Source organism: Miniopterus natalensis, chromosome 9, assembly GCF_054644295.1.
Source record: "Miniopterus natalensis isolate mMinNat1 chromosome 9, mMinNat1.hap1, whole genome shotgun sequence".
In the NCBI taxonomy this organism is placed as follows: domain Eukaryota; kingdom Metazoa; phylum Chordata; class Mammalia; order Chiroptera; family Miniopteridae; genus Miniopterus; species Miniopterus natalensis.
Window position 1 is genome coordinate 10,878,982 of NC_142089.1, and position 20,512 is coordinate 10,899,493.

Sequence of the window (20,512 nt, forward strand, 5' to 3'; positions counted from 1 at the left end):
TGACCTATCGTGACCACTAGGTGCCACCCAAGTTCTAGAGAAGCGTTGGCAGCCCCACCCTGGAGGGTTTGAGGACTGGCAGGGAGCGGCAGTGATTCCCAGAGAATGGACAAGAGCGGCCTAGGTCTGGGCACAAATGGCATCGCAGCAAAACAGAGCTGGACAGAAGTTGAAGTGGTGAAAGAGTTTTATTCAAGAACGATTGCAATGGGGGCAAAGAGACCTCAGAATTCTGAAAAGAAGAGAGGAAAGTGGGGATTTATAGCGAAAGAGCAGGGTCAGGGCTCGGTGGACAGAAAATTGCTAAGCGGGTAGTTGCTAAACTGACGGAGCAGGATTCGTGCTGAAGGCAGGCCGGGTGAGCAGATAGCGCCTGGAGGCGGTGCAGGGTGAGGGTTGGAGCAGGTACGGAGGGGGTGGGGATTCTCTCTAAACTGACATACAGGGTTGTTGCTAAAACCGGAGGGTGCAAAGAAGCCCAAAGGTCGAGGCCTAGTTGAGAAGACGTCTCGGAGGAACCCGACTAAAGTGTGGTCAAGGGGAGAGTCTTTGCCAGGCCCTCTGCTGAGCAGTGTATGTCCGTTTCTGCTCGGTCACTTTGCTCACTAGTGACCATCTGTTGAGATTTGGTCGTAGTGGGTATTTACTGGACGGTGGGACCCATCACCATTTAAGTGAGGGGGTTTCTATGGAAACAAAAGAAAAACCAAGGTAATGTTTGGAGGAGAGGAAATGCTGAGTCCAGAGGGCAGCCCATTGGATGTTGGGCTGGGAGCCTCTTTGTGGGTGAAGTCGCAGCGGCGCTCCAGTGGACCCCCTGGATTGCTGTTCAAATGTCTTTGGTGATGGCCTCGTCCTCAGTGTCAAAGCCATGGCGTGACGCATCCAGCTTCAGCTGCTAGGGCTCCTTTAGGTTCAGCCCAGGAAGGGTCTGGGCAGTCGGGTCTTCGTTCCCTGTGACTCCAAGTCAGGAAGGTGGGAGGAAAATCGGAAACCTTGGTTTGGAGAGTTGTAACCAGACCTTGAAGGAAACTAGAAGAATTGACAGGACGTGCAAAGTGGCAGGATCCAGCGCAGTGTACAGGTAGATAACTACGCAGAACGGAAAACGCGGTTTAACCCAGAGGCCGAAACCTTGCTCAAAGGCAATCAGCACGACTATAATTTAATAGCCCACAAGGGTGCACTATTTGTCTCTCCAGTAACTCCCCTTCTTGATTAGTGTTTACAAAATAAGCCTGATCCCTTTAGATTATTTACAGAAGGGCGGCAAGAATGGTAACGGACCACATAGGCCTTTCTGAGTTTGCGTTGCCGGAACCTTCCATAAGGAATCTCAGACTAGGCTTTTAAAAGCCTCTCAAGCCCAGGAAGTGAAGCCAAGCACTCACCACCGGTTTTTTCTTGCAATACCATAGATTTGGGTGAAGCCCACTCCGCCCAAGGCCGCCAAGGTAGCCCGTCTCCTGGGTCTGCTGGGAGTTGGCTTGCTCACCTTTGCAGGTACCAGGCTGGTCCTTCCTGGAGGCCTTTGTAAGCATTGGCTCCCTAAAGTCCTCTCCAGTTCTTTATATCATATTTTCTGTTCCTCATTCTCAAGTATGATATTCCAGTCAAGCCTTGGTACGGTAACCAATGTCTCCAATTATGCTCTGTTATAAGGAAACACATCCCTGTTGGACTTATGCAAATAATTATGTTGTCGTGAAAATAAGAATACTCAGGGTTTCCAAATTCTGGAAGGATCAGGCAGGGAGAAAAGTTAATGTTTCATTTCTGTTTTTGAAAGTATCTACTAAATGGTAATGAGTTATGGGTAACAAGATAAAAGGGAAAGGAGTTGCTTAAATCCAAAAATTAGAACATTAAAGAACCAGAAATGTTCCAAACAAAACTGCCGTCAGACTTCATTGGTTAATGCAATCTTGTGTAATTAACTCTTTGTTCGGCTTGATCTTGGGTGAGCAGCTTTACGAACCCATCAGTTCTCTGCTAGTCCTGGGAATCCTTACTCCGTCCAGCGGTATGATCTCAAAGTTGGCCAATGTCATCGGAAGCCTGTTCCCAGACTACCTGTCATAATCCTTTCCTTGGGTCTCAGAAATAGTCCTTGCTGATGAAGACTAAGTATTTTGGCGACTAGCTGATTGTATGAGCTTTCAGGAAGGCATCAGAAAAAAACAATAACTATCTATCTGTAAATGACAAAGGCTTAAACTGGCCGTGCTTAAAGATCTGGTGAGAATTTATTATCATCCAGTTGACAAGGAAATGTGGTTGTCTCTGTAAAATTCAACATATTCAGATACTAACTGGAATCATGACTGATAACATTGTACCAGGACATGTGGACAGCAAGGCCATTGGCAAATTTTTATGAACTTTATACTTTTTTAAAAAAAATCCTCACCCAAGGATATTTTTTTCCATTGCTTTTTCAGAGAGAGAGAGAGAGAGAAACATCAATTGGTGGCTTCCTGTATGGGCCCAACCAGGGGATTGAACCTGCAACCTTTTGGTGCACAGGACAATGCTTAACCCACCAGCCAGGGCTGAACTTTGTACATTTTTAAAAATACTTATATTAATTTAAAATATTTACCCATACAAATATAACTTAGAAAAAATTAAGTCATCTTTTCTTATTTGATGCCTGTCATACAACTTAACATGTCAAATAAACCAAATTATTTTTAGCATCTCTCTTTTTACAAGGTGGAAGAACAGATCCTTTGAGATTTTCCAGGGCCCTCTAAAAAGGCTGGTTTGAGATCCCGATTTCATTTAGGATTTGATTTGGGAAAAGCAAAATGTCAAAAGTGTAAAAACAAAAGCAAATCAAAAAACCCTTAGCTCTTTCAAAAATAACACGTCTGGACTCTCTTAAAAAATCAATTCCAGTAAAACATAAAACGTTTGTTTCCTGGGCAGTTTACTCAAAAGGTAAAGAAAAATCTTGTACAATCTCTTGTGAAGAGCAGACCGATAATCCAAGAAAACTTGGCTGTTTGAACAGAGACAATGAAATTCTAGCTTTGAGCTGATAATGCCGTTGTGTTCATTTTAAAAACCTAATAAATAAATCAGTTCAATCTTAGCCCGCTTGACTGCCCATGAAGTCCTTCTCTACAAACCCTTTACAATTTCTATCTCCACCCAAAAATCTTTTTGGCCCGTGTTTTTCTCTTTCTCATTCCACAACAATTTTTAAACAGCCTCTAAACAACCACTTTAAAACAAAACCACTCTCCCTTTTTAAAAACAATACTGTATCCTACATCCCTGCGTATTTTGCATACAGTTTTTTTCCTTCATTCTTACTATTCTTAGTTTTGTTTGTATGTATTAATTAGAATTTTTTTTCAATTTAAATATATCTTTATTGATTTCAGGGTGAGGAAGGGAAAAGGAGAGGGAGAGAAACATCAATGATGAGAGAGTCATTGATCGGCTGCCCCCTGCTCGCCCCCTGCTGGGATCAAGCCCAAAACCCAGGCCTGTGCCCTGACCGGGAATCGAACCGCGATCTCCTGGATCCTAGGTCGATGCTCAACCCCTGAGCCACACCGGCCGGGCTTACTTAGAATCCTTAAACCTCAGTAACCTTCATTTCCAGTGGAAACAAGGAAGTAGGCAGTTGTTAACTGGCTGCCATATGGCAACATCCTCTAGTAAATTAGCAAATTTTATAAATATACCATCTCAGTTTCCTCTAGTATAACTTTTTACGTTTGTTAAGAGACTCAAGTATGTTTCTCTATCCCATATAAAAAGAGCCGAAGTATCTAAGCTTAATTGTGCTTAGTAATTAGTGTTTCAGTAGTTTATCTTACTTAGAAATGATCTAGATATTTAATGTATATTGATCACTTAATTTATATTAGCATAACTCTGAGGTTACAAGTTACCAAAAAGATTTTGGAAACTCTTTTTAGGCGGACATCTGGTAACGTTAAACAGAGCTAGCCTCGTCTCAGGCTCTTTCCCTGCTAACTATTTTTTACAGCCCCTGCGTGTTAGGCAAGTATTATGAAAGCAAAAACCTAGAAGACTTAGAGACACGGATTTTCTGGCTTACTGCTGTGCCTGGTCAATAGGAGGTAGTGAATATCAAAGGATTCATTTTGGCTGCATCTTTACCTGCATTTGTTCTTGCGTTGAATTTATTGTTTTTATAATTGTAAGCATCTAGGAGATGTGGCGGCACCCTATTTAACTAGTGAGCCCTAGAAGAATAAGGGTCATGCTCACATTACACCTTAATGCTTATAACTCTGAAGACATAGCTGTTTTTGTTAAATCAATGATTTAAAACTGGTCTTATTTATTGAAGATTTGCTCCAATCTTTGAGCATGGGCTTAAAAATATTTGGGTTTGTTTCTATATTTCTGGGTATTTTAGGAATAATGAATATATGTAAGTGCTTGTTTGTCTCTGCCATTTTGAATGGAAGTCCTTTGAGGGGCTTTATAAGTGAATTTGGTGATACCACCTTAATAGAAAAATATCACACACACACACACACACACATGCTGGTGATGCAAATAGAGATCTTAATAGGTTTCCTTCTAAAATTTTAGCCATAAATATGTAAAACATAGTGATACAAAGTCACTGGTTTATATAAAATAGTTAGACCTCATCTTTGCTCCACTTTATATTTTTTATCCAAATTATGTTTTTAGCAGATGACACAAACTGAGGTTACTTATTCACCAGTATTTGTGGAAAGGACTTTTAAGATTTTCATGTGTCCCAATATGTAATCTTATGAAGGCTGTGGACTACCTTTTAGGCAAGAGACTGAGGGGACCTCAGGCAGGCATCTGGATGTCCCCAAAGCTCATCTGAGTGGACAAAATATCCCGCCTGTTTCCAATGGGCCTTTTTTCTTTTTAGCTTCAGGTAGTTGCTTTCAGGGACCCTGAGTCCCGTGGGAGCCCCTTAGTAGGGTAGGGGGCTGCAGAAGTGATCCCAGGGACTGTGGGGAGTTGAGGGGCTGGAGCGGGCAGGGCAAAGGGCTGGCAGGATGGACAGAGGGATAAAGAGGTGGAGATTTGAAGGGGTCCTATCAACAGGTTCACGGGGACTGACGGGAAGACCGAAGGGGGGAGAGGAGGCCATGGGAAGGGAGAGGTCTTGGAGGAGCCAGTTTGTGGAGGTCTCAAGTTTCCCAAAGAAGCCAGTGAGGTTCCAAATTCAGCAGGGGTTTGAGAAGCGGGGTTCCAGTTGCCTGGGAAGTTCCTGTGGGAGGAGCAGCATCAAATAGAGAGAACAGAGGAGCTTCCCAAAGAGCCAGGGAACACTCCCGGCCTGGAGAGTCAGGGAGCCAATCTCTACTCAACAAAAAAGTCAGGAAGAATGGCTCCCAGCCCAGCAGGTGCCTCTCAGACAAAGCAGCCTGGAGCTCTACCCAGCTTCAGAGAGTCACCCAGAACCTTAGGGACCAAAGCCTGTCCTCATGGCTCTGCAGCCCCCGTCGGTTCACAGCACTGGCTCGGGAGTCGGGCTTCCCAGCGGACCCCCATCCGTCAGACAGAGGCTTCCAAGGTGCACCCCTGGGTCCTGCGTGAGAGCTCTGGGGTCCGGCGATGACCCAGGTATTATCCGAGTCACGGCACCATGGCCGTGAGGAAACCAGATGCTGGACAGTAGGTTAAGTGGCAGAAACAGATTTTTATTCAAGACTATTGCAACAGGGGCCAGTATAGAGCTGGGCTCAGTTCTTAATACGACGATTACAGAGCCTGCTTTTTCTTAAGGGGGGATTGGTGGATAGGGAATTGCTAAGAGGGTGGGACAATTCTTGCTAGACTGACCTAATATAATAGGATTCTTGCTAAAGGCAAGCCAGGGTGACCAGGCGTCGCCTGGGGATGACAGAGATATGGTCATATGGTTAACCGTGGGTGGGGATTCTCAATAAAATGACGTGGCGGGGTTCTTGCTGAAACTGTGCGATGCTGAGGTGGACATGGAAACCCAGAGGTTGATAAGACGTCTCAGCGGAGCCTGACTAAAGTTTGGTCAAGGAGAGCATCTTCATCAATGGCAGCTCCCCCACCGGTGTAGTTAGAGCAGCCCCTTCCTCAAGCCTTAGCATAAAAGACCTCGCTCACTTTACGGAAGGAGAGAACCTCCAGATTGCAGAAGCAAGGAGCCCCTTCCGCAAAAAATGGGACCATCACCCCTCCTCTCCAGCTTCACAGACTTCAACCACCACCCAGCGTCACGGCCCTGGTCTAGACATCTGACCCTCGCCGGCCTCCCCTCTCTCCCACCGTCTCCCCATGCTTTCCTCTCCCCCAGGCTGCTCCCTCCCTACTGCCTTCCTGAACCTTCGGCTCAGCTTCCTGCCTGGGCCTCTGTTTCCCTTTTCACCCTGGCGGGTCCCAGCCCTCAGCCTTTCCTTGCCAGGGTCTGAGGCCTTTCCACCCACTGGCCTGGCTGCTGCGTGAGGGGAGGCTCAGGGGGAGAGGCCGAGGGCTGGGCCCTGCCTTCTACCGTGTTTGTCAGGGACTTGGGGGCCTGGGGCCTCTCTCTTAGGCCTCGTATTCCACATTCAAGAGTGACCCCAACAAGCCACAAGTTCCCTGCCAAGTCCAGGATCAACAGCAGGACACATCTATGTCCAGAACTGGGCTGGAGGGCCCCTGTGGCCACAGTCAGGGCCCAGGGCCTTCTGAGTCCTCTGGGGACCAGCGTTGCTGGAGGGCTCTAGGGAGGAGGTGGCAGGGTAGCCTGTGGGCTCCAGATCCACCCCCACCTCTACCTGCTCCAGGCGCCTGGTCCCCAGAGCAGGACCCCCCACCCCTTTTCTGTGTCGCATCCCAGACAGCACTAGGGCAGTGCGGTGGGTGGTGAGGAGGGGGGCCTGCAGGCTTCCTCCCGGGGTTGCTCATAGATGCTGCAGTTGGGGGTGGTGCCCTGGCAGTAGATGTTGAGGTAGTTGCGATGCCTCTCGTTGTATGTCTGCTTCTGGAAGCACAGAGCCACGCCCTTGTCGCACTCACAGGTCTGCCTGTCGCAGTCCGTCTGGTTGAGATCTCCTGCGGGGAGGGGAGTACATGCGCTTGAGGGTCCCGCGGGCGCAGGGCCAGCTGCACCCGCGCACCTGGCGGGCCCACCCGACGCCCGAAAGCTCCGGAGCCCTGGGCCACCCCGCAGCCTGTGGTAACAGCCCTCCAGGTGGCTCTGAGGAGTGCTAAACTCGCAAGAACGCTCAAGTCCAGCAGGTCCATGCATCGTTGGGAAACTGAGGCCCAGAAGGGAGACTGGTTTACCGAAGCCACCCAGCAAACCCAAGGCAGAGCTGGGATAAGAGCTCCGGTGTCGGGAACTGTCTTCAGTCACAGAACTGCAGGGCGCCCACCCTGGAGGGAGTTGGTGCTAAGGATCCAGGGAGGAAAGCGCTTCCACGTAGCAAACGCCCAATGCATGGTAACTGCTAATGTTGTTGTCGCTCTATTAATATTAGCCTCCAGAAATCAATTATCCCAGTATTCCCAACCTCAGGTGTGCATTAGAACTGGCTGGCAGGCTTGTGAAAACAGACTGCCCACCCCCACCGCCAGAGCTTTGGATTCAGTAGGTCAGGGTGGGGCCCGATAATCTGCATTTCTAACAAGTGCCCGGGTGATGCCGGTGCCACAGGTTGGGGAACCACCCACCCTTTGAGAACCACCCACTAGCCAATGGTTTACAAATACTTCATTCAGCCTTTCCATCAGCAAAATCCTTTCTCTTAAATGAAACTCTTTGCAGAGGGTTAATAACATCAAACAGCGGAAAGAGAAGCCTCTTAAGCTATAATATACATTAAAGAGCCAGCTGGACCACTCAGGGACACACATACCCCAGACCATCACCTCTCACAGCAGTTGCCCCCAGCCCCCAGAAACCCCCAGAAGCCATTGTGAAAACCAGTGCTTGGGGTTTTAATGGAGGGACACCCCCCTCTCAAGTTGGCCCCTCCACCCCATATTTGAACAGCAGAATGTGAGGACCACAGAGCCCTGAGCTCCCAAGGGTCACAGATGTGCCCAGTACCCGCCCCCACCCCCCACCCCCAACTCTTTTCCAAAGAACAGGAGACTTGAGTTTCTTTGCAAAGGTGGGGTTGCTGGTGAGCTGTTAGTGAGGAACAGGAGCAGAGCCTGGTTAAGAAAGGAGACAGAGGGGGCCCAGGCAGCCCACAGCACTGGATCAGGGGGCACCTGCTATCCCAGGGAGGGCCACAAAGGGAAGGCAGGGCAGGGACACCTGGGCCATCAGCTTGGATGCTACACCACTCTGTTGGGGAAAGACCATGGAGAGTCCACAGTAAAGGAGGGAACTCTACCAGGCTTGGCTCCAATAGCTTGAATTCTAGAAAAAGTGAGGGTCCTGGGATGGGGCCACCTTCTGGTGGGGTCCCAGTGACAGAAATGGAAGGAAACCTGTCTGCTCTGATCCAAACCCCTTCAGGTACCCATGGGGAAGGGCCCTGTTCAGGGCTATATTGCAAGGAGATGCTGGCACAACCCGGGTTTAAACCCACATCCCCCGACTCCCAGGCCAGTGTCACAAAGCCTCACAATCACCTAAGGATCTGGCTCAAAGCAGAGATTCCTGGGCCCCACCCAGACCCACTGAATCAGAATTATTCCCTAAGCTCTCCAAAGCTGAAGAATCACTAGGACTAGAGAAACAGGGGCCAATTCAGGCTTGGATATCAGGACATACCAGGGAGACATGCCAGAGCCACAGCGAGGGTTGTTAGAGTTAACAAACAAACAAAAACAAGAGGCTTGGTTCATTTGCATTTCAGACAAACAAATATTTTTAGTATAAGTATGTCCCAAATATTGCATGGGACATACTTATGCTAATCTTAATTCCACACTAATACTAATTGACGTTATGCTAACATTTGATTTTTAGTATAAGTATATCCCATGAAATATTTAGGATATATTTGTGTGTAAACATTTTTTGATGTTTATCTGAAATTCAAATTTGGCTGGGTGTCCTGTATTTTCTCTGGCAGCCCTGCACAGGGCTCCAGCACAGGCTGGGGCAGATGTTGGGGGAGGGACTCACTGCAGATAATCGTAGTATTATTCTCGATGGAGTACTCATAATGGTCCACGTAGGTGTGGCAGCCCTGGTCAAAGAGCTTCTGGTAGCAGCAGTCATGGGCATGGCAGCACCTAGGGGCGGGTAGAGGAGAACAGGCCCACATAGCCAGGCGCGGCCCATCTCCTACCAGCAGAGACCCTGATCATCTGTCCCATTTCCTCACTACTCAGAACTTTAGACTGAGGCCCAGAGAGGGGCAGTTACTTGCCTGAGGTCACACAGCCGGGCAAAGCTGGCCAGTGCCCCAGGTTCTTGCCCATGACTCTGCCTCTTTGTCCCGTACCCAGGGCCCCAGCTTCCCCCCTTGGAGCCCTGGCTGCAGCTTCAGGAAGGGCCAGGTGGTCCAGCTACGTGGTCAGGGTGGGAGGGAGGTTAGGGTTATACACTGCCTACATGCAGAGGCTGTTCCTGGCTGTGCGTGGTGGACAAAGGTCTGCCAGGGTTGAGGGGGGGTTAGAGGGTGGGGGACAGAAAGCGAATGTGGTGTGGCTGTTCCTATCCCCTCTGGTAGAGGGAAAACAATTAGTCACCATGCATTTATCATGCTTCGGTGACGCCAGACTTGGTGCTGGCTGCTTTTGGGGAGATAGGAGCGGAAGATAACTCCCCGTGGATGGAGGAAGCACACACACAGCCCTGTCCTGCAGGGCCTCCGATCTGACGGGGCAGGGCTCACAGCCCTTGTCTTTGTCAGGCATGAGCTGTGTGACTGCTGCTCTCCTGTGTTTGGGACAGGTCAAAGGTTCCTTCCTGGCAAGAGTGGGAGTTCAGATGCCTCCAAGCCCAAGACCTTGGAGATGGACAATAGCGTCCCTGATGGTCAGAGAGGACACGTGTCAAAAGTCAGGCTCGTGGTCACCAACTCATCAAACAAGCCTCATCGTTTGGGGAAAGGGCCCTCTCCCATCTCTGGAAGATGGAGATCGGCCTGGCTTCTGCCCCCCGGTTCGGACAGCAGCCCCGGCATTCGGGAACCTACCAGTCTACTGCATCCATGGGCATGCCTCGCCCCCCCAGCCCACAGTAGCAGCCGTAGCCCACGAAGGACAGGATGGCATTTTTTCCCGTGATGGCTTCCACCATGGACTTCAGGTTGAACAGGCTGCTGTGTGCGGCAGGCAGGACTGCAAGAGAACCAAGGGGGTGCTGTGCGCAGCCTGCCCTGTCTGCCTGGCTGTCCCCCCACACCCGGGGCCAGGGGGGCCAGGGGAGCCAGGGGCGCGCGGGTGGGCAGAGCAGGAGGAAGGAAGCGATGTGCAGAGCACCGAGTATGGGTTGCCCACGTTCTTACATTAAGCCCTGTCGCCTTGAGAAAATAATAATAGATGCCATTATGCCAAGGACTTCTCGGTGCTGGGCGCTGTACTAGGCCCCTTCCGTGCATTAATTCGTCGAGTGCTCACTGCAGCCCGGTGAGGTGCTGTTTTGGTGTAGCTGTCCCATTTTACAGATGGGGACACCGAGGCCCAGAGCATTGAGTAACTTGCCCAAGGACACATCGAAAAGCGGTGGAGACAGAATTTGGACCCAGGCAGTGAGAACCCAAGGCCCAACTGCCCGGGAAACTGTAAGGGACTCCGTACATGGACGTGCTCCTCTGAACTCCATTGATTCTGGGCCCTCCTGGCTTGGTCTGGCTCCTCTGCCCCCAGCGGGGACTGAGCATCCCAACCACAGTCCTGGGGCTGGTGCATCTCAGGATAAATCCAGAGACAGTTGTGTGCCCTGGTCATTCAACGAATGTGTGAGCGCACGCGTGCGTGCACACACACACACAAACACACACACACACACACACACACACACACACATACTCCTTTTCCTCTGTCAGTGTCTCACAGGAAGCAATAGTGCAACAGTCCTTCCTGTACCAGCAAAATCAGCTTCCTGGCACCTGGCAGCCAGGTGAAAGTCTCTCCCAGCGACACAGCCTCTCCTGTCCAGCCTCCTGCCCGCTGGGCTCCTGGCCTGTGCTGCCTCCGCATCTCCTCCTGGCTCACCACTGAGTCAACACCACGCCCGGCGTTAGGTCCTCCCCTGAGTGAGCCCCCCCACCCCCACACACACAGCAGGAGAGCTGCTGTATTCCCATTTTATGAATGAGCAAACCAAGGCTCAGAACAGGGAAGGTCACAGAGCCTGGAAGTGGCAGAGCCCAGACATGAGCCCAGGATCGCATGCCCCAGAGCTGCGATGCCACCAGCGTGCCGGGCAGCTCCTGCCTGCCTCCCCTCAACCCTGGGCTCCTCCTGCTGGGCCCAGGCTTAGGTGCCCAGTTCAGTGCCCTGTCCCTACTCTCTTAACATTTCCCACCCAGCTCCAAGGCCTGAAATAGGAAATGTACCAGCAGAGGCAGGAGCCAAGAATTTCAGAAACTGGAGGCTGGGTGGAATCCCAAAGGCCACAATTACTTGCTTCTTGAGATGTAGTTGTCCCACATCGCTAGTGACAGGGAACTCACCACCTCAACATGCCTTAGTGGGATGAGCACAGACTTTGGAGTCAGACAGACCCCAGCCCATAACTACAGCTCCTTGGGGCTCTGTTTTCCCATCTGTAAAATGGGAACAATGGTACTGACCTCCTGGGATCTCCTGGGCCAGTGCCCAGTCGGAGCCAGCACTCACCAGACGCTTGCTCCCTGCACGGCACCCGCCAGCTCCTGGGGCTTGTTAGGACCCTGGGCCGACCTGCCGCCCCTCCGTGATTTTTGTCATTACAGAGAACAAAATGCAAACAAGAGAGGACACGAAGAAGGGGTAGGGAGAAATGACAGATGACTTTAAGAGGACGGCTTAGAGCCGTATCAATGTCTGTCTACACAGGGGCCCGGGTTGGGGGTGGGAGGGCAGTGGGTCCCATGGGCCTGAGCCTGTCTCCCGAGCTGCACAGAGATTTGGCTGCGACGACTGTTGAGAGGCCGGGAGAGGTGCCTGGGAACATTAGCCCCCTCCCCCAGCTCTGCCTGCTTCTTGGTGCTGGAGAAAATGGGTGCCAAGCAGACGGACTGGGTTTGCAGACAGGTTTCTCCACGAACACAGAGATCATGGGCATGTTTCGTAACCTCTTTGACCTCAATTCCTAAATCTGATGACAGCCAGTAATGACATTCCCCTGGGGGGTGCACTGTCAGAGCCCCTGAGGCCCTGTGTGAGGTCCTGGCCCCCTCGCTCCCCAGCCTGAAAGCCCCCATCTCCCACCCCCGCCTCTAGTTAGGCAGGTGTTACCTTCAGAGGGGAGGGGGGCAGTTTTCATCCCCAGGAGCAGCTTTTGTCCCCAGGACCCGCCACACAAAAGGTGGACACAAACAGAGACACACAGATATAAACACACCCGCCTCATCCTCTGCTCCACACACCGCACGCTGGTAGCCACACTCATGTGCAAGCACACACACATCTCACACTTATGCCCACTCTCCTAGCTGCCAACGTTGCACACTCACCCACAAATATGCCACACACTCAGGCACAACATATACGTCTCACACTCCTACACACACTCACACACACTCACACATCACAAACACACTCCCTCACAGGCGGCACCCGGAGTGGAATCCATAGCCTGGAGCGAGGCCACGTCCATACTCGCTCTCCAAGTGCCAGACACCACGTCGGCGACACCAGGTCCGCATTCCATCAGGCCCGAGGCTCTGTCCCTGGCCGGTGGTTTGGGCTGAACTCAAGTGGTGATTTTCCAAATAATAGGCCACTTTGCCCGAATTCGCCGACAGTGTCTCGTGTCCGGCCATACCTAGCCTTATTTTGCTTCTGGTATTTCTTTTCCTCCAAGCCGGCTGTGTCAGGAGATGGTAACAGGCTGGCTGGGAAGCCAGTGAGTTCAGTCCACCCGCCATCGACAGGAGGCACCTGCCACCGGAACGCCTACATGTGTGGGGGTTAATTTGTGTCAGGGGCCTCAGCTGTCCCCTACCCACACGCCCGGGGTTACCACCCTGGGTAAGAAGTCCCCGGGCCTGTTTCATCGTTTTTTTATACGCTCACAGAGACGCCATGGCTCCGTACACACCACATACAGGCATATGCACCCCTACGTTCATACACACCTAGACACACACAACAGTGAATGCACACACACTTTATTGAAGTGTGTCGTACCCAGGGACATCGCCGCATGCTCAGACACACCTACACGCACAGACATAGACACGTGCATATCCACACACAAGCTATTAGCGTCTGCCTGCACGAACACATGTACACAGACACGCGCTCCTATGTACACAAACGCCCAGGCCTGCCGGGGGGCCCAGACGCCCAGCAAATTCCACTTTACGATGCTTGCTCAGCTCTGGGCCTTGGCTTATGAGGCTTGTAAATGCCAACCGCTCGCGGCGTGTTTACAGGTGGTGGAGGAATGAACAGCCCCAGACAGAGGGGGAAGCCTGGCAGGGGCCGAGCGGGGAACTGGAGGCCAAGAGAGACAGGACAGGCCCAAGGTCTTGCTGCTGGTCAGTGAATGGAGAAGCAGGATGCCCAAGGTGAAGGGAGAAAGCCTGGGGTGGGGGAGAAGGGGGCAACTCCCCAGAGCCTTTACTCACTGCTGCCGGCCAGGATGGCGATGGTGAGGAACTTCAAAGCCAGGCTACATCTGAGAGAGGAGGAAACCCAGGGCCTGAGATGGGCCATTCCACCTTCCTGCAATTCCAGGCCTGCTGCTCCCTCCTGGGCCTCATTATCATTACAGGTGCCCTCAGTGCTGCCTCTTGATGACCCTGACAACATTGATGCCCTGGTTCCTGCTGCCCATCCCTGTGATTAGCACCTTCTGAGCACCTCCTACCTGCCCTGTACCTCTCGGAGGCACAGCCCCCAGAATAGCGGAGCCAGGAAGTACCAGGAGTCTCTCCCCTCCCACCCCGAGCAGGAATCAGCATCCAAGACAGGAAGCCCATTGCCTCGTGGGGTCAGATCACTGCCACAGATCAGAACCAGCCCCTTTCCATATTTGTGCCAGGAAGTCACGCGACCCAATCTGGTGGCTGGGTCTTGCACTCGGAGCCAAGAGTCCTGGTCCCTGGATTCTAAAATGCTGTGTGACCTTAGAAAGACCTCTTAGCCTCTCTGGGCCTCCATTGCCTCAGGAGGACTGACTAGATGACCCATAAGGCCCTTCTAATGCTGAAAATGCAGTGCCATTTCCCAGCCATCACTCAGAGACTCAGAGCTCTTCTTCCTGGGGAAATGGATTCAAGGAGCCAGTTCCCCACCTCTATCCCTGCTCCTGTCCATGGCGGGTTCCATCCCAGGGGAGCAGGCACGTACCTGGAGGCCCTCAAAGAAGAGGCCCTGAGATTTGGGTTCCTCCACCCAGAGGGATGTCTAACCAGCACCTTCTTCCTGAACCCTTTGGGGTTGACCTGCGCCCCATCTGCCATGTTCAGAGTTCTGGGGGGCCAGCGACATAGGGCTCCAAAGGTCTGTGATCTGCTCCAAAAGCTCTGGGGAGTAGGCCCCAGCTTCTCACTGCCACCTACACTGGCAGGGTAGTGCCGGGGCAGTGCCCCTGGGCAGGAGCTGGTGACACATGGCCTAGAAAAAGGAAGCCCCACCTCCTCCCTCCCACCAGCACTGCCACCACCCTGCCCACAGCTACCTGGTAAAGGCCCCACCCGGCAGCTGCTCTGGCCTACAGAGTGTGGGGGTTTATGTACCTGGCCAGGAGTTGGCCCCTCCCCATGCATCTGAAAAAAAATTAGCCCAAAGTCCTCTCTATTCCCATCTGAAAAGGATGTTGAAGTTATTCAATGGCATTTGCTAGAGGACAGTGGGGCAGACTTTACTTAAGGGGGGCCCTTGCAATAGGCTTAGGAACCATTGCAGTGGGGTCTCACCTTGAGGAAGAGAGATTGAACTTAACTCCAAATACAACAAGGAGAGTCCTGGCTGGTGTGACTCAGCTGGTTTAGTGTCACCCCGTGTACCAAGAGGTCACCGGTTCAATTCCTGGTCAGAGCGCACGCCAGGTTGCGGGCTCGATCCCTAGTAGGGGGCGTGCAGGAGGCAGCCAGTTGATGTTTTGATGTTTCTCTGTCTCTTTCTCCCCCTTCCTCTCTCTCTAAAAATCAATAACAACATGTTAAAAATACAACGAGAAGTGGGAATTTATAGCCAAGGAGGGTGGGGGTCAGTAGATGGAAAATACTAAGAGAAAACATCAGGGGTTAGGGGGATGCTGGCTGAAGGCAGGCCAGGGTGATCAGACGTCATGGCAGAAAGGAAGCGGGGGAGGCTGAGGAACCCCATCAGATAGCTATTGGAGGTGATCAGATACCAAGGATGGGGATTCTGGCTGAACTGACTTAACAGGATTCTTCGTAAAATTGGACAATACAGAGACAAACATGGAAGCCCAAAGGTTGAGAAAGAGTTCCAGGGAGCCCGAGTGGAATTTGGTGGAGGGTAGAATGTTCGTCAGGGTCTCCATTTGACTAGGCGCATGTCTGTCGGCTTCCCTCCACATCTGCAAGCACGTTGGTGCCCACTTCTGGCTAAGGCGGGAGGGGGACAGGCACATACATCTGGCAGGAAGCCCCTACTCGCATCGGGAAGGGTGACCCTCCCTGACCTGGAGCAGGGCTTCCCCACCCACACCACGCCCCTCACTCTGAGCAGGTCCCCGACCCCCACACTAGATCCAGTAGGGGCCCCCTCCTCACCAAGTCTGACAACCAAAACATCTCCCGACATCACAGATGTGCCCTAGGAGCCTCAGTTCCTTCTGGCTGAGAGCCCAGTGGCCTGGGAATCGGTGTCATGTGCTACTTGTTAGGGTGGCATGTGTGTAGGAAAGACAGACAGGGGAGAAGCAGAGGGGCCTGGAGCTCAGGAGCCCTGGAGGATGGCGCAGTCCCACTGATGGGGTTCTGACTCCAGCACCCCCACAGCTTGGCTCTGAGACCCTCTCGGTATAGTCCCCTTCCCTGGCCTCTGTGTCCTCAGCTGTGGACTGGACGTAACAGGGCTTCACCGACAGGATTGTTGGACAGACAGACAGCGTTGTGCCGAGAGGGCCTGGGGTAGGTGCTCAGTGAAGGATCTGATTGTTGCCAAGCCGAGGCTCCTTCTCCAGTCGGGTGGGGAACTGGGATGGTGGGAAGGGGAACAAGGCAGAGGGGAGGGAAGAGTGCTCTCGGAAATCAAAGCTCCAAATAACCCCCCACCTTCACATTGGCCCTTCTCTCCCAATGTCCCCAAAGTTGCTGACAAGGAACTGAAGAGACCCCTTGGGGCTTCCTTTCCTCCTTGGGGCTCTGCCACACCAACTGGTCAGCCAACCCCACAGGTCACTCCCCCCTCCTCTCAGCCCCCATCCTTCCTCTGCCCAACTTCCTCTCCACGGATCCAGGCCCTTCTCCTTTCCAGAAGTTCTAGAAAACCCCCACTGCATCCAGTCACACACCCCTCCACGGGAAGGTGTTAATTTGCACTTGCTTGTACATCCCTCCGTAGGTGCCTGTAATGCTTCGGTGTGTGGCTCTTCATGCTTCATTCAGACTGGGCATCCTGGAGCACAGGGGCTCCCCAGGGGACAGGACCTGCCTGGTCAGACAGGAAGCTCCCTGAGGACTGAGAGTGGTGGGAGGAGGCTGGGCTCTGCCTTCACTTGTCTGCACAAAGCTTGGTTCAGTTTCCACTTGATTTTGCAACTGCCTCGTGATGATATCACAGCACTCCAAAGGAGGCTGAAGCCCAGAACAGTCCACACATGGAAGATATCGCCTCCAACCTGTAGGTAACCCAGAGCCACTTAGATCTATGCCAAGGAGGCCATGGCCCAGGTAGGGGCCCCCTACAAACAGCCCTATGGCCATGGTCTCATTGTGCACTCCCACTGGCCATGCTGGTTGGACTGGTCTGCAGAGGGCAAGCCCCTGATGTGGGGGGATCAGCTCTTCCCTCTCCCTGCCCTCCCCCTACCAAGCACAGGGTGCTCAATACCAGAAGTCAAAAATAAACTGGCCGACCCAGTAATTCCACTTCGGAAGTGTAAACCAAGATGCCAACCTGAGTTGTTCCCGGAAGCAGATGGAAAGATATTGACTGTGGTGTTTTATATGATGCACCCCCAAATCAGGAGCAACTTAAGTTAGGGGGTTAGTTAAGCAAGTTATTAATCATCCATTCATAATTATGTTTTTAAAGATATAATGATACAAAAAGCAAAAAACAAAACCCTGGATATGAAGCGTAATAGCAATTTTGTAAAAACAAAAAAGGGTGTGTATGAGAGGGTTGGTGAGCACATATATAAAAATTATCTGGAAGGATATACAGCAAAACATTAGTAATGGTTGTTTTTAGGCAGTGGAATAACTGATGGTTTTATTTTATTTCTTGTAATTTTCGGTATTAAAATGAATGCAAGACAATACCAACAACTAAATGGAATGGTCAATTTCCTTGAAAGACACAAAGTCATTCAATTGGAAATCACCCTATATCTATTAAAGAAATTACATATGTAGTTTAAAACCTTCTCATAAATAAACTCCAGTCCCGGACAACTTCACTGGTGAATTCAACACAATTACCTAAGGAAGAAATAATATCAACTGTATTAAACTGTGAGGGCTGCCATAACAAAATATCGCAGTCTGGGTGGCTTAAACAATAGACATTTATTTTCTCACAGTTCTGGAGGCTGGACGTTCAAGATCAAGGTGTTGGCAGGTTTGGGTTCATGCTGAGGCCTCTCTCCTTGGCTTGCAGGCGGCCGCCTTCTCACTGTCCTCACATGGTCTTTCTTCTCTGCATGCATTTCCTTCTTGTCTCTTTGTGAGTCCAAATTTCCTCTTCTTATAAAGACACCAATCAGCATTGATTCCCAAGATAAACTGATGAATAAAATAGGACCAGAGGTATGGAAACATAGAAGATACTGATGAATCTCAGAGGGAAGGGGTGAGGGAAGGAGAGAGGGAAAACAGACCTTAACACGGGGTTAAAAATGATAAAACTCGTAGAAGAAAGCAAAGGAGTCAATCTTTGTGATCTTTGGTTAGGCAATGGTTTCTTAGACACTACAACAAAAGCACAAGTGACTCCTCCCCAAAAAAGATAAATTGAACTTCAAAATTAAAAACTCTTCCCTGCAAACTATACCATCAAGAAAGTGAAACGACAACCCACAGAATGAGGAAAATATGTGCAAATCATGTCTGATAAGGGACTTGTATCCAGAATATATAAAGAAATCTTACAACTAAACCATAAAAGGGTAACAGCCCAGCTTAAATATAGGCAAAGGATTTGAATAGACATTTCTCCAAAGATAAACAAATGGCCTATAAACATATGGAAAGGACGTTCAACACCATCAGACATTAGGGAAATGCAAATCAAAACCCAAATAAGATACCCCTTCGCATCCATTAGAATGGCTCTAATGAAGAAAAAAGACAAAATAATAACCAGTGCTGGTGATGATGTGGGGAAGCTGGAAGCCTCAGACATTGCTGGGCAAAATGAAAACCGGTGCAGCCTCTGTGTTTAATAAGAACAGTTGGCAGGTCCTCAAAGTGTGAAGCATGCAGTTACCCCTGAGCCGGGGCATCCACTCCTGGGTGTATACCAAGGAGAAATGAAAACATGTCCATTCAAAAACTTTATACACAAACACTTATGGCAGCATTATTCATAATAATCATAATTATTCATAATAATCAAAAAGTGAAGGGGAAAGCAAGTGTCCACTAGTTGATGAATGGATACATAAAATGTGGTATATCTATGCAAAGGAATATTACTCAACAATGAAAAGGGATACAATGTTCCATGCCATTCCATGGATGAACCTTGAAAACATGGTAAAAGAAAGAAGCGGGCCAAGAGGGTCAGACATTCTATGATTCTGTTTCTACGAAATGTGTACAAGGACACAATATATTATGTGGTTTCACTTCTCTAAAATGAACAGGCAAAGCTATAGAGACAGAAAGCAGATTAGTGGTTGACCAAGGCTGTGGCAGAGGGGAATGCGGAGAAGCTGCTAATGGGTAAGGTTTCTTTTGGGGTTGTTGGAAATGTCCTAAAATTAGATTGTGGTGATTGATGGTTGCATAGCTGTGCATACACAAAAAACCCGCATCGATTTATACACTTCAAGTGAATAAATGGCATGGTATGCAAATTACATTTCAGTAAAGCTTCTTTTTTTTTAAATGGACCATATTATTCAACTTTAAAAAGAAAACAATTCTGAAACATGCCATGTGGATGAACCTTAAGGACATTATGGTAAGTGAAATAAGCCAGTCACGGTGGACAAACACTGTGTGATTTCACCACATGAGGAACTCAGAGTAGTCAAATTCATAGCGACAGAAAATAGGATAGTGGTTGCCGGGAACCGGGGAGGAAGAAACAGAGAGTTTAATGGGTGCGGAGTTTCAGTTTTGCAAGATGAAGGTTTCTGTGGATGGACGGTGGTCACGGCTCACAACGTGTGAATGTACCTAATGCCACTGGACTGCGCACTCAAAGATGGTTAATATGGTAAACGTTGTTGTGTATATTTTACCAAAAAATTTAAAAATAAATATTAGACCCAGATGTAAAACCAGACAAATGTCTTGGGGTCCACAGTCACCCCCCCATTCTGACCCCACAGGCAGATCCACCCACCTTGTGCGTATCGGTGTGAGCCGCCCTCCCACACCCACTAGACGGGCCACCGGGGGGGTCTGCACTGCTCAGGTTCCAATCAGCTTGAATGCGTCTGGTCACTCTGGGGACACCAAAAGTTCCTAGCCGGGCAGGGACTTGTCCTGCCCCTTCCTCTCTGCACCCTCACCAGTGGGCGGGATCTGCCTGCGGGCCTGGAAGTGCCCATCATTTGCCAGGTGGCTGTGGGGTTTCTTGGAAGTGTGGTCGTTGTCCCCCGTAAGCTAATGCTAATAATGACAACACCAACTACCACTATTGAGCGCTTACTGTATACAAGCCAAGCATCGGATAGGCCCCATATCTCAGCATCCACACAAGAGCCCCACTAGCCGGGCCTTCTCATTTTCCTCCACCCCAATTAGTCGATGGGGAAACAGTCGGGGAGTCGGGATGCAGGTCTCACCTGCCTGACCCCCAAGCCTCCTTCTGACCACCCGGGCGCCGCTGCCTCCCAGCAGGATGTGGCCTTGAGGAAGACAGCAGGGGGCTGCGCCGGGGCTGAAGACAGAGCAAGAACCTTGGAGCCATGACCGTGCCAAAGCTGCTGAGCATGGGAACTGTGGAGCAATTTTGAAAGAAGATTCTGTGGCCCCTGAGCCTGGGTAACTCCGGGTAAACTGAGAGGTCGGAGTGGAAATCCTCCTGCTGTGGGTGACCAGCTCTGTGTCAATCAGAAATGGAAGTCTCTGGGCCTGAGGTG

General features: G+C 50.6%; 1 protein-coding gene across 2 annotated transcripts; it reads right to left on the minus strand.

Annotated features, from left to right (window-relative positions):
* Window positions 1-6,841: 6,841 nt before the first annotated feature.
* On the minus strand, window positions 6,842-14,522 carry PLA2G2F (phospholipase A2 group IIF). 2 transcript variants are annotated; one of them, XM_016214726.2, is made up of 5 exons: window positions 14,410-14,522; window positions 13,686-13,735; window positions 10,101-10,245; window positions 9,083-9,192; window positions 6,842-7,050 (listed from the first exon to the last, which is right to left on the minus strand). In XM_016214726.2, exons 1-5 carry the CDS (start codon window positions 14,520-14,522, stop codon window positions 6,842-6,844), a joined length of 627 nt encoding a protein of 208 aa, XP_016070212.2. The 2 variants fall into 2 exon arrangements, with proteins under 2 accessions (XP_016070212.2, XP_087676934.1); XM_087820808.1 differs by lacking the exon at window positions 14,410-14,522 and having other exon boundaries at window positions 13,686-13,869.
* Between the last annotated feature and the right edge of the window lie 5,990 nt (window positions 14,523-20,512).

Bases quoted from the DNA above. Each gene is read 5' to 3' on its own strand.
- PLA2G2F (XM_087820808.1), bottom strand. From the start codon at position 13,869: ATGTTGTCAGGGTCATCAAGAGGCAGCACTGAGGGCACCTGTAATGAT. The intron at 10,246-13,685 runs GTGAGTAAAGGC...GTTCTCTTGCAG, and splicing joins CGCCATCCTGGCCGGCAGCA to TCCTGCCTGCCGCACACAGC. The intron at 9,193-10,100 runs GTAGGTTCCCGA...ACCCGCCCCTAG, and splicing joins CCCATGGATGCAGTAGACTG to GTGCTGCCATGCCCATGACT.